The 11,465-nt window shown below is 48.4% G+C and overlaps 1 protein-coding gene across 2 annotated transcripts in view; it reads right to left on the bottom strand.

The window, feature by feature from the left end:
- Nucleotides 1-11,393: 11,393 nt before the first annotated feature.
- The window catches only part of KRT84 (keratin 84), a 7,225-nt gene continuing 7,153 nt past the window's right edge, over nt 11,394-11,465 (bottom strand). For both annotated transcript variants that reach the window (XM_010857878.1, XM_010857877.1), the window contains exon 10: nt 11,394-11,451. In XM_010857878.1, coding sequence (XP_010856180.1) covers nt 11,394-11,451 — 58 coding nt within the window. The remainder of the gene's footprint in view (nt 11,452-11,465) is intronic.

Consider the following 11,465-nt stretch of genomic DNA (forward strand, 5'->3'; position numbering starts at 1 on the left):
GGGAGTTTGCCAACAACTCTCCAAGGACTCGTCTTAAAGGTGAGCTCAGCAGTGACTCCCGGCCTCCGTAAAAGTATTGAAGATGTTATTAGGGACACTGTGCGTTTGCACTTTTCATCTTCAAAGCTCGTTTACATACATTAGGGTAATTAATTTTCCCGCAGTCTCCTTGTGAGATGGCCTCAACCCACACCTGGAGACGGGTTTGAACACAACAGTCTGGAATGGCTGAGTGTGGGGTAGGGACTGGGGCCACCATCTCCAGGAAGAAGCTCTAGGGCCCCAGGTTGGGGGAGACCACCAGAGATCATCACCTCTGTCCTCGGGGCTCCATACAGGATACATTCTCAGGTATATCGTTGTGTTTCAGGGGCAGATAGATCAAGAGAGCCCAAACCCACTCAAGCAGCATGGCTTGGAGGTGGTTCAGGTCCACAGAGGCTGTTTTGATCATGCTTCCTGCAGGGCAGAGGGTTGAGCCCATGGTCTCCTAGAACCTTCTGGATTCCAGCTTGAAAGGTTCTGTTCCAGGGCCTTCATTTCTCACCCACAAAACTACAAACCACTTAACTCTCAGTGGCCACAATAATGGCCTCTTGTGGATAATGGGGAGACTCCCTTTAGATACTTTCTCCCACTTGACTGAAAGGATGGGAGAACCCAGTTCCGGGAAAGCCTTGATGCTTCGAACTTACTCTGGACACTATCTCTTGGCTCTTTAAGAAGAAACAGGTCCTGTGAGTCCCAGTTCCTTCCAAGACCACCAGCCAGGGGAGGGGCTCACCCTGTTTGCCAGCCCTGGAATTGTCACTCCTGGAAGAACATTCAGAGACTGCTCTGTGCAGAGACGGGGGAGGAAGGCGGCTTTTCTTATTCGAGGACACTGTGATTTCTGGCTCCCACAGGTTCTGAACTCTTGGTTCTTTCCAAAGTCCCCTCTTTCCTATATGTCCTGGGGCCACTTATTAACATAATGATGGCTATTCTTTAATGCTCATTGAGTACAGACCTGGGGATGTCATCTGTACCCCCAGGGAGGCTCGCCAGGCCCCTGAGAGGTTAGGAACTTCAGGAAGAAGGGCAGAGGAACTTCCTCTGAGGGTGGCAACTCCTCCAGGGAGCCTGCCAGAACCGAATGCTGTCCCTGAGCTGCTGTTCCTGGATCCTCCCTGGACGCCCCACGTTCTGTCCGGGCTCTGCCCTTGTCTTCACAGCCAGAGCCACTGCAGGTCTTTGCCCAGCACCAGGCTAGCTGGTTTCTATCTCCACATCCCACACCTGTCCTTCCGAGTAGGGCAGAGGCCTTGGGGAAGCGAGGAGCAGGTGGCCTCAGCTGGCACCAAGTAATCTTCAGATCATAGTCACCCGTGGTGAAGCAGCAGGTATTTAGCAACCTGGGCAAGGGAGTCCAAATCGGAAGGCCTGGTTTAAATGCCAGCTTGGACACTTCCTAGCTGTGTGGCTCTGGGGACGTTCTTAACCTCTCTGAGCTTCTGTTTCCTTGGCTGTAATGTGGAATTCATTCTTATCTTCCAGGGTTGTTGGGGGATTAAATGGATAATACACAAGAATGTACTTTGGGGACCAAAAGGGTTTGTGTAAGGGAAAGGGATTCTTGCTTCCTATCAGAAATACCCCTGCTGCTCCGCTCCGCACCCTCTCACTCAGCAGAGAGTGGGCCTGCTCCTTGCCCCACCCACTGGCTTCACTTCTTCTTCACGTTTATGATTTCATAATCCTTTCAAGTCTGCTTTTAATGTTTTCTTTAACCTGATTTCACTAGTGTAAAAATTTGAGGTGGAGTCTGGGGTGGATAGAGGAGGCCATACTGGGGATCAAGGAGGGGATGGTTTCCCAGCCGCCACCCCTTAAGCGGGGGTCCTGCTGGCCTGGACCCAGGGATGTATTCTTGTGCCTTGGCCAGATGGTGGTGTAGACCTGGAGTGGTGGGGTGGGGCCAAGAGGGTTTTGGGCCCTTTGAAGGGGAGGAGGGTCAGAGCCGAGCATGGGAGATGGAGGATGGGTGGGTCCTCTGCTTTGTCAGCCTGGACAGCCCATTAAACCTCACCTGCTGTAAGCTCAGCTCTCCTCAGCTTATCGAAGAGATTGGAAGACCCATTTCTGCCTCTTGGCAGCAGGAGGGAGTAGAGGCTTTGGTCCAGAGGGAGATGCCTGTGTCAGTGGTACCCCATGCCCCTAGCGCGTGCACACATACACACACACACATACACACACACACACCCCTCCACCTCAAATTGGGCCTGGGCACTGAGGATGGGAAAGGGGAACCAGGGACTCAGGAGACCTGGGAATGCCACACTGCCTTCAGAAATAAGAGACCCATCCAGGACCAGCAGGACCACTCAGAACAAGGGTGAGAGTCCCTGGGCAGGTGTGCTGGGAGTGAGGGCAGGCCCTGCCAGGTACAGGGATGTGCCTGTGGCTGCTGGGTGAAGTTTGCATTACTGCAGGTGGCAGCAAAGCCCAGGGCTGGTGGGGTCTGCTCAGGAAGTCCATCCACATGGTGCTTTAGATTGAAGGGACTGGGCTGGAGGGGGAGGCTGAGTCCTTATGGGACTGTTTCAGGGTCATCCCAGGCAAGTGAGAAACTCACAGATCAGGTCAGTCTGGCACAACACCCTGGGGAGTTTGTGTAGACCCATGGGGAAACAATGGAAACAGTGGCAGACTTTATTGTTTTGGGCTCCAAAGTCACTGCAGATGGTGATTGCAGCCATGAAGTTAATAGACGCTTGCTCCTTGGAAGAAAAGCTATGACCAACCTAGACAGCATATTAAAAAGCAGAGACGTTACTTTGCCAACAAAGGCCCGCCTAGTCAAGGCTATAGTTTTTCCAGTGGTCATGTATAGATGTGAGAGTTGGACTATAAAGAAACCTGAGTGCCGAAGAATTGATGCTTTTGAACTGTGGTATTGGAGAAGACTCTTGAGAGTCCCTTGGACTGCAAGGAAATCCAACAAATCCATCCTAAAGGAGATCAGTCCTGGGTGTTCACTGGAAGGACTGATGTTGAAGCTGAAACTCCAATACTTTGGCCACCTAATGCAAAGAGCTGACTCACTGGAAAAGACCCTGATGCTGGGAAAGATTGAAGGCAGGAGGAGAAGGGGAGGATGGAGGATGAGATGGTTGGATGGTATCACCAACTCAATGGAGATGAGTTTGGGTAACTCTGGGAGTTGGTGATGGACAAGGAGGCCTGGAGTACTACAGTCCATGGGGTTGCAAAGAGTCGGACATGACTGAGCAACTGAACTGAACTGATCGGACCTGGGCCTTTACCATCTGATTCTATCCCAGGGCGGGCAGAGAATCCATAGAAGCACACCCATCTCTACCGTCCCCCGAAGCAATTGGCTTAGTGAGACCAGATCCTTATCTGGGTGCTGGGGTGGGAGCCAGACCTCCTTTTACTGGCCTTCTCCTGCCTTACTGCCCACATATGCCCTATAGTTTTCCCACACCCCTTTCCCTATCTCCAAGCTTTCTTCCCTGTCACACCTTTGCCTGAAATGTCCCAGAACAGTTGGCCACTTCCTCCAGGAAGCCTTTGGGGACTCTTCAGAGGGAGACTGTGATTTCTTCTCCTCTGTCTCCACAGCAGTGCACCAGTACTCTTCCTGGGGCTCCCCAGGTAGCTGCAGTTACTGTCTTGCACATCCTTTTGTCCTGGGTGCTGGCTTTCATCAGCCCTTCAGTTCTGTCCCCTCCCGCACTCACACCTTGTGAAGGCCACACCCAGTATCAGGAATGTCCATTTGAGAACCCGTGGCCCTCCCATAATTTAACATGCTCCTGAGAGGCCACTTCTTCCAGGAAGTCTTCAAGAGCTAATTGTGTGAGAGGTTTTCTGCTCCACCCTGGAGTCCCTGGCAGCTTCCTCGACTCTTGAAGTCCGTCTCCCAGGCTTTCTGCAGAGGCGTCACTGCTCAAACTCACACCCGCCACAGATGCTCCATCTTCCTCCCACATGTTATCCAAGCTTGGATGCTTGCTGGGGGACACACGTGCTGTTCTCCATACCAGGAGTCATGACCTCCCTTCCCTTCTGCTCTCTTTCTTGTACTTACAATTCCCTTGCTGCTAGGAGGGCTTCCTGGACTCATCCAAAGATAGAGGAGTGCTGATACCTTCTCATCCTACCCTGTCTGTCCTAGAGCTGCCTATTGACCCTTATAGTTTCATATATGTATCTGCCGGGGTTCTCAGAGACCATCTCACTGTTCTCCTTGGATAGTGGGATCCTCTGGGATTGATCCTGATGGCTGTGATGAGCAAGGCCTCGATAGTTTCCCACTCAGATAATCCACCTTGGGCATTGCCCATCACCTCTGCTGGTCTTCTCCACACTTTTATTATGTGTCCAGATCTACGCCACCTTCTGGTGGTGGGACACAGTTCTGAGACGGTCTTTTGGCACTAGGACAGTTTCTCTGGCTTTTGCAAGACCTGGGTGTCACTGAGAGACCCTCTGTGAGAGGAGTGAGGCCAGAGCAACAGGGAGGCATTGAATGAATGCCAGACCTTCCCCAGTGCATCCGGGGCTGGGCGCTTCATCCAGCTGGCAAAGCCGCTCTTTGCACCTCCCCATCTTTCCTCTGATGGGCTTCCCTGCTAGGAACTCTAGACTTTTCTCCCAAACCCTGTCCACATGCCTTCCTGCAGGCAGCTTTCTCTGGTGGCTTTACTGTTTCCTGATGGCTACTTTGGGTCAGAGCAGATGCTCAGTAAACACAGAGCCTCGAATTTCAAAGCTGGACCACATTAATGGTTTTGAAGTTTTCTTCCTCTCCTCCTCCTTGTCCTCTTCTACCTCCTCCCATCCCTTTCCCCTCTCCTTCTCTTCCTCGTCCTCCTTCTCCTCTCCTTCTTCAGCAGTAGAATCATTTCTCTAAATCTTAGGAGGAAAGCACCTATATAAATCTCTCTCTCTATTTATCTATTCGGTTATAAAAACAGGTAAGATGGACATGCTGGTCTCTTTGCTTGCTTTGGCCCCCTCTACTTCAGTGATCCCCTTAAGACATTGAGCTGTGTCACTCCTCTGCTCAAATGCCCAGATAATTCTCACTCAAAGTAAAAAGAAAAAGAAAAAGTCTAAGGCTGCACTGCCTGTCCTTGTTTTTACAGTTCTCAACTCATCCCCTTGTTCTGGGCACCCACTCTGGCCCCCCTCTGCTCCTCGGACACACACACTGCCTACTCCTGACCCAGAGCCTTTGACTGGCCCTTCTTCCCTGAATGCTCTTCCCTCTGCCACATGGCTTGCCCTGTTGCCACCTGCCTTGCGGGTCTTTGCTCAGATACAGCCTCTCAAAGAGGTTTCTCTGGCATTTCTTTTAAAAATGGCAGCCTGCCTTTCCCTCTAGAGCATTCTCCACCCAGCTTATCTGGCTCTAATTTCTTTTTTCTGTAGCACTTAACACCTTGTAACATACTGTAATTGACTTGTTTAGTCTATTTCTTGGTTATTGTCAGTTTCCTCTCACTCCAAAATAAACTCTATGGAAGCAGGGATTTTCAGTCTTTTTGTTCATTGATGGTTCCCAAGCACGTAGAACAGTGTTGGGAATATAGTAAGTGCCCAATAAATATTTGTGGGCTGAGTGAATGTGCAAATGAATAGATGTTTTGGATACTTCGAATATTTTGTGCTTGGCAGAAAATGCCGCAGACGGGAAGCGCTGGCCCTTGAGCCCCAAGGAACATAGTTGGTATGAAAAGCATGGAACTCAGAAGCCTCCATGGCTCTTTTCTGCTTCGGGGTTGTGGTTTTCTGAGCATCTCTGAGAACCAAGACCGACGGACGCAGCATGGTGAAAGCGACGCTGTGGTGGGCTGGTGAATGGGGGGTGGGTTCCTTTCCTTAAAGTTGCCATTCAGAGTTGCAGTGTTTGTGTCCTAAACACAATTTTGGAGGAAAAAAATTTGTTTTTAAAAGACTCCCCTCTGATAACACAGGGAACTACACTCAACATTTAGATGGGGAAACAATGGAAACAATGACAGAGTTTATTTTCTTGGGCTCCAAAATCACTGCAGATGGTGACTGCAGCCATGAAGTTAAAAGACGCTTGCTCCTTGGAAGAAAAGCTATGACCAACCTAGACAGCATATTAAAAAGCAGAGACATTACTTTGCTGATGAAGTTCGGTATAGTCAAAGCTATGGTTTTCCCAGTAATCATGTATGGATGTGAGAGTTGGACTATAAAGAAAGCTGAGCGCTGAAGAATTGATGCTTTTGAACTTTGGTGTTGGAGAAGACAGACTCTTGAGAGTCCCTTGAACTGCAAGGAGATCAAACCAATCAGTTCTAAAGGAAATCAATCCTGAATATCCAGTGGAAGGACTGATGCTAAAGCTGAAGCTCCAATACTTTGTCCACCTGGTGTGAAAAACTGACTCATTGGAAAAGACCCTGATGCTGGGAAGGATTGAAGGCAGGAGGAGAAGAGGATGACAGAGGATGAGATAGATGGCATCACTGACTTGATGGGCATGAATTTGAGCAAGCTCTGGGAGTTGGTGATGGACAGGGAAGCCTGATGTGCTTCAGCCCATGGGGTTGCAAAGAGTTAGACATGACTGACTGACTGAACTGAACTGAATTGCTAAGGGAAAAGACCCTGAAAAAGAATCTGTCTATCTATCTCTCTATATTGTATGGTGTGTGTGTGTGTGTGTGTGTGCGCTCAGTTGCATCTGACTCTTTGTGACCCCATGGACTGTAGCCTACCAGGCTCTTCTGTCTGTGGGATTCTCCAGGCAAGAATACTGGAGCGGATTTCCATTCCCTTCTCCAGAGGATTTTCCTGACCCAGGAATTGAATCTGGGTCTCCTGTATTGCAGGCAGATTCTTTACCAACTGAGCTACTGGGGAAGCCATATATATGCATATATATATATGTGTGTGTGTGTGTGTGTGCGTATACACACACACACACACACACACACACACACAAGTTGCTGTGCTGTATACCTGAAACCACTGGAGAAGGAAATGGCAACCCACTCCAGTATTCTTGCCTGGAGAATCCCAGGGACAGAGGAGCCTTGTGGGCTGCTATCTATGCGGTCTCACAGAGTCGGACACGACTGAAGTGACTTAGCAGCAGCAGCAGCAGCATATCTGAAACCAAGACGATTTTGCAAACCAACCATACTTTAATTTAAAAAATAAGCGTAAGGAAATTAATAACAAAAGGAGAAAAAAAAGACTTCCTTCTCTCTCTCCATAACACCCTGCCCTGGAAATGCTTTGAAAAGGCCCCGGGGAAGTTGGTGGCCAGCAGAGGGCAGCAACGCCCCACAGGTAGCCAGGCAGAGGCCCAGTCCAGGTTGCAGGAGCAGGAAAGGCTGGGGAGCTGCCTGCCTGCCTGCCTGCAGTTCAGGGCTGAGGGCTTTGCGTGCAAACACTGGCAACAGCCTGCTGACCCTTGGGCATCCACCCGTGTTTGGTAATGGGGTGACTGAGCTGCTGAACACAGCTCTTCTCCATTAGCAGTAGAAGTAGACCTGCCACCACCATCACCATCAAAACAATAGCAACCGTTTATTGTGCACCACTGTGTACCAGGCTATGGCTAAGCACTGTAGTTATGCCATTGTGTGTAATCTCCACAACAACTTTTTGATATAGAAGCTATTTTCCTATTTTATAGATGAGGCAAGAGACAGAATAAATGACAGATCGAACAGCGTGGTGGTGATGAGTGTGGGTTCTGCACTCAGAATGCCTTTGCTTTGACCACTGGGCCTTGATTTTGTCATTTGTCTAAAGTGCAGTTATTAAGGTGACTACTGCATAGGATTGTTGAAAGAATCAAGTAAGTTAAAACACAAAACACACTAGAAACCCTGCTCAATTCAATCTATATTAAGTATCATTCTTGCCTGTTATTACTTTTGGCCACACAGCTATTAAGTAGAAAACCTGGGATCTGAACTGGGGTTTGCACAAACCAGAGTTCACAAGTTTCATTGAACCTTGTGTCATCTTTGTGGGAGAATCACTGTCTTAACAATATTGAGTCTTATGATTCAGGAACATAGTATATATCTCCATTTACTTGTCTTCTCTGATTTCTTTCATTATTGTTTTGTAGTTTTTTAGCATATTGATCATTTTTAAAGCTTTATGCTTAGGTATTTCTCTGTTTGGGTGCTATTATAAGTGATACTTAAAATGTTTAATTTCTAACTGTTTTTGCTAGAATATAGAAATGCAATTAGTTTTTGTATATTGACCTCACATCCCTTAATCTTACTAAACTCACTTATTAGTTCTAGCAGGTTTTTTAAAAAGAGAAATTCCTTGGGATTCTCTACGCAGAAAATAATGTCTTCCAAAAATAGAAAGACTTTTATTTCTTCCTACCCAATCCATTTGACTCCCCCGCCTTTTTTTTATGTGACTTTTATTTCTTCTTCTTGCCTTAGTTCATCGGCTAGGCCAGCTTGTGTCATACTGACTAAACATGATGTGAGCAGATACCCTTATCTTTTCCCAGTCTTAGGGAAGACATCATTCAGACTTTCACCATTAAGTAGGTTGTTAGCTATGGGATGTTACTTTGTTGATGAAGTTAGTAGTGCTATTTAAATTACTGAAGTTCTCATCTATTCCTAGTTTGCTGTAAGTTTTTTTTTTTTTTTTTTTTTAATTGCGACCAGATGTTGAATTTTGTCACATCCTTTTGTGTGTCTGTTAGGTAATCATGATTCTTCCTTTTCAGTCTGTGTGGGTTTTTTTCTTGCTGCACTGGATCTTTGTTGCCGTGTGGGCTTTCTCTAGTTGTGGCGAGCGTGGCTGCTGTCTGGTAGCGGAGTGTGGGCTTCTCGTTTCGGTGGCTTGTCGTTGCGGAGCATGATCTCTAGTGTGCAGGCTTCAGGAGTTGCAGCTCACGGGCTTAGCTGCCCTGTGGCATGTGGGGTCCTGGTTCCTGGGCCAAGGATTGAAGCCGCGTCCCCTGCACTGGCAGATGGATCCCTAATCACTAGAGCACCAGGGAAGCCCCCCTTTTCAGTCTGTTGATATCATAAATTACATTAATTACATTAGGTTTTTGAAAGTTGAACCTGCCTTGCATTCCTAGGATAAACTCTACTTGTCATGATGCGTTATCCTTTTCTTTGTTGCTGTATTCAACTTACTAATATTTTATTTTTTACATTAAGTTTCATAACATGTATTGATTTGTAGGTTTTTTTTTTTTCTTATTACGTCTTTGGCTGGTTTTGGTATTAGGGTAATGCTGGTCTCATGAAAGGAGTTGGGAAAATTTCCCTCCTCTTATGTTTTCTGGAAGACTCTGAATTTTTCCTTAGATGTTTGGCAAAATGCACCAGTGAAGGTATTTGGGCCTGAAGTTTTCTTTGTAGGAAGATTTTAAACCGCACATTCAATTCCCTTAGTAGAAATATAGCTATTCAGGTAGGACTGGCTCTACAGTTTATGGGGCTTAATGTAAAATAAAAATGCAGAACCCCTTGTTAAAACTATTAAGAATTTAATGATGATGAGAATAGTCATTAAACCTAGTGTGGGGACTTACTATGGTGTGGGATCCTCTGCTGTTGCACAAGACACACACTAAGAGTTCTGGTCACAGTTCCAATGTGTGTGCGTGTGTGTGTGCACACACACACAGGCACATGGGGTTTCTTGTACCAGTGAGCAGCTGGGTGTCCTACAATTCAACTCAATTCTGACACTGTCAACCTGGAGACAGCATCAGATTCCACAGGTCAAGGGTTCAGTCCTACAAGACTGCCCACCCCAACTCTGCTTTAGATGCTAGTTGCAAACCCAGGTTATCATCCAGACTTCTGATCAACTGGTTATAGATTGAAAGTTTCAAAACCTCTCCTTGGGTTTGATTACTTTGTTAGAGTGGCTCACAGAGCTCAGAGAAACATTTTACGTAATAGATTGCCAGTTTATTACGGAAAGATAAAACTCAAGGTCAGATGGGAGAGATGTATAGGGCAAAGTGTGGGGAAAGGGGCTGGGGGCTTCCGTGGTCTCACCAGGCACACCCCCCCTCCATATCTCCACATATTCACCAACCTGGAAACTCTTGGAACCCCTAGTCCTTTTGGAGTTTTTATGGAGGCTTCATTACATAAATCATGATTGATTGATTCAACCTCCAACCCCGCTCCCCTTCCTGGGGGTCAGGGAGGGTGGATTGAAAGTTTCAACCCTCTAATCACATGGCTGGGTCTCTTGGCCCCTACAATGATCCCAGAGGAACTGGGGGTGGGTGGGACCTGGGAAACAAATGGAAGGGTTTGCCTTGGTGGAAGGAGGGTGGAGGCAACACATGGAGAGAAGTGGGCTGCTTGGCATTCTTTTTCAGAGCTTTTGCTGTATGTCTCATCTCCCTTGCTGAACTATGTGCCCCTCCAGGGAGGGGCCTGAGGGCTCTTTTCTTAGTACATCCTCTGTCCCAGGACACCAGCCTCTGCCCTTAGCAAGTCCCCAAGGGATTGAGCTAGTGGAATCTAGGAGGCAAGATCCCCCACCCCCAGCATGACTGGTAAAGAGAGGCCAGAGTCCTAGACATGTTAGCTTGCAAGTTTATTGAAATTCCAGCAACACAAAGAGTAGTACAAACAGGCACCCACCCCAGCCCAGGCCTCCTTGGAGCTTGCAGACATAAACCCTCTTGCAGTGGAAGGCTGGACTTCCCTCACAACACCAGCAGGGGCATGGAGTGTTGCAGGGCCCGCCTCTCCACCAGTACCCATTCACCTCGTGGACTCGCATGCTGGAGTTAAACCAACACCCCAGGAAGAGCAGCAGTCAGGACCGATGCCACTTGGAGAAGAACCATCTCTGGGGACTCAGGGATCCCTTGGGCCACTGAAGATTGTGGCTCCTTCTGGGTCAGGAAGAGGAGAAAAGAACCTTCTGCCAGGGAAAGTTAGGAGAGGGAAGCAGAGGCTGGTGGGCTGAGGACCCCTGGTCTGTGGACAGCCAGCTCTCCATTCTTGAAGTTAATCCAAAGTTAGGATGGTGATGGTGCCCAGGCACATTCTTTCTGGCATTGAACTGGTCCATTTCTCCCCCAACATACTGGTTTTTGTACTTTCTTTAGGCTGTTGGGCTGGGTGGTGAGGAGTGACCCAAAGTTAGGAAACTGGGAGTCAGGGAGAAAGCCAGTCCTTTGGGGCCTGTGGATGGAGCATCTAAGGGGTGTAAAAAATCCCCCCAAAGGACAGAGACCAGGCAGAGCAGCCCGTGGCTTCCCCGCAGGAGGGGTACCTAGAGCACCCTCCAGCCTGACTCAGGGCACCCTGGGGACAGAAGCAGAAGGCGTGGAGATGGTTCTTCTGAGAGCGGTGGCTGGCCAGCGCTTGCTCTCAGTGCTTGGTCCGGTGGGAGGTGGTGGTGGACACGAAGCGGACGGTGGAACTGCGGCTGGTGCGGGCGCC

Source organism: Bison bison, unplaced genomic scaffold (assembly GCF_000754665.1).
Source record: "Bison bison bison isolate TAMUID 2011002044 unplaced genomic scaffold, Bison_UMD1.0 scf7180017864383, whole genome shotgun sequence".
NCBI lineage: Eukaryota > Metazoa > Chordata > Mammalia > Artiodactyla > Bovidae > Bison > Bison bison.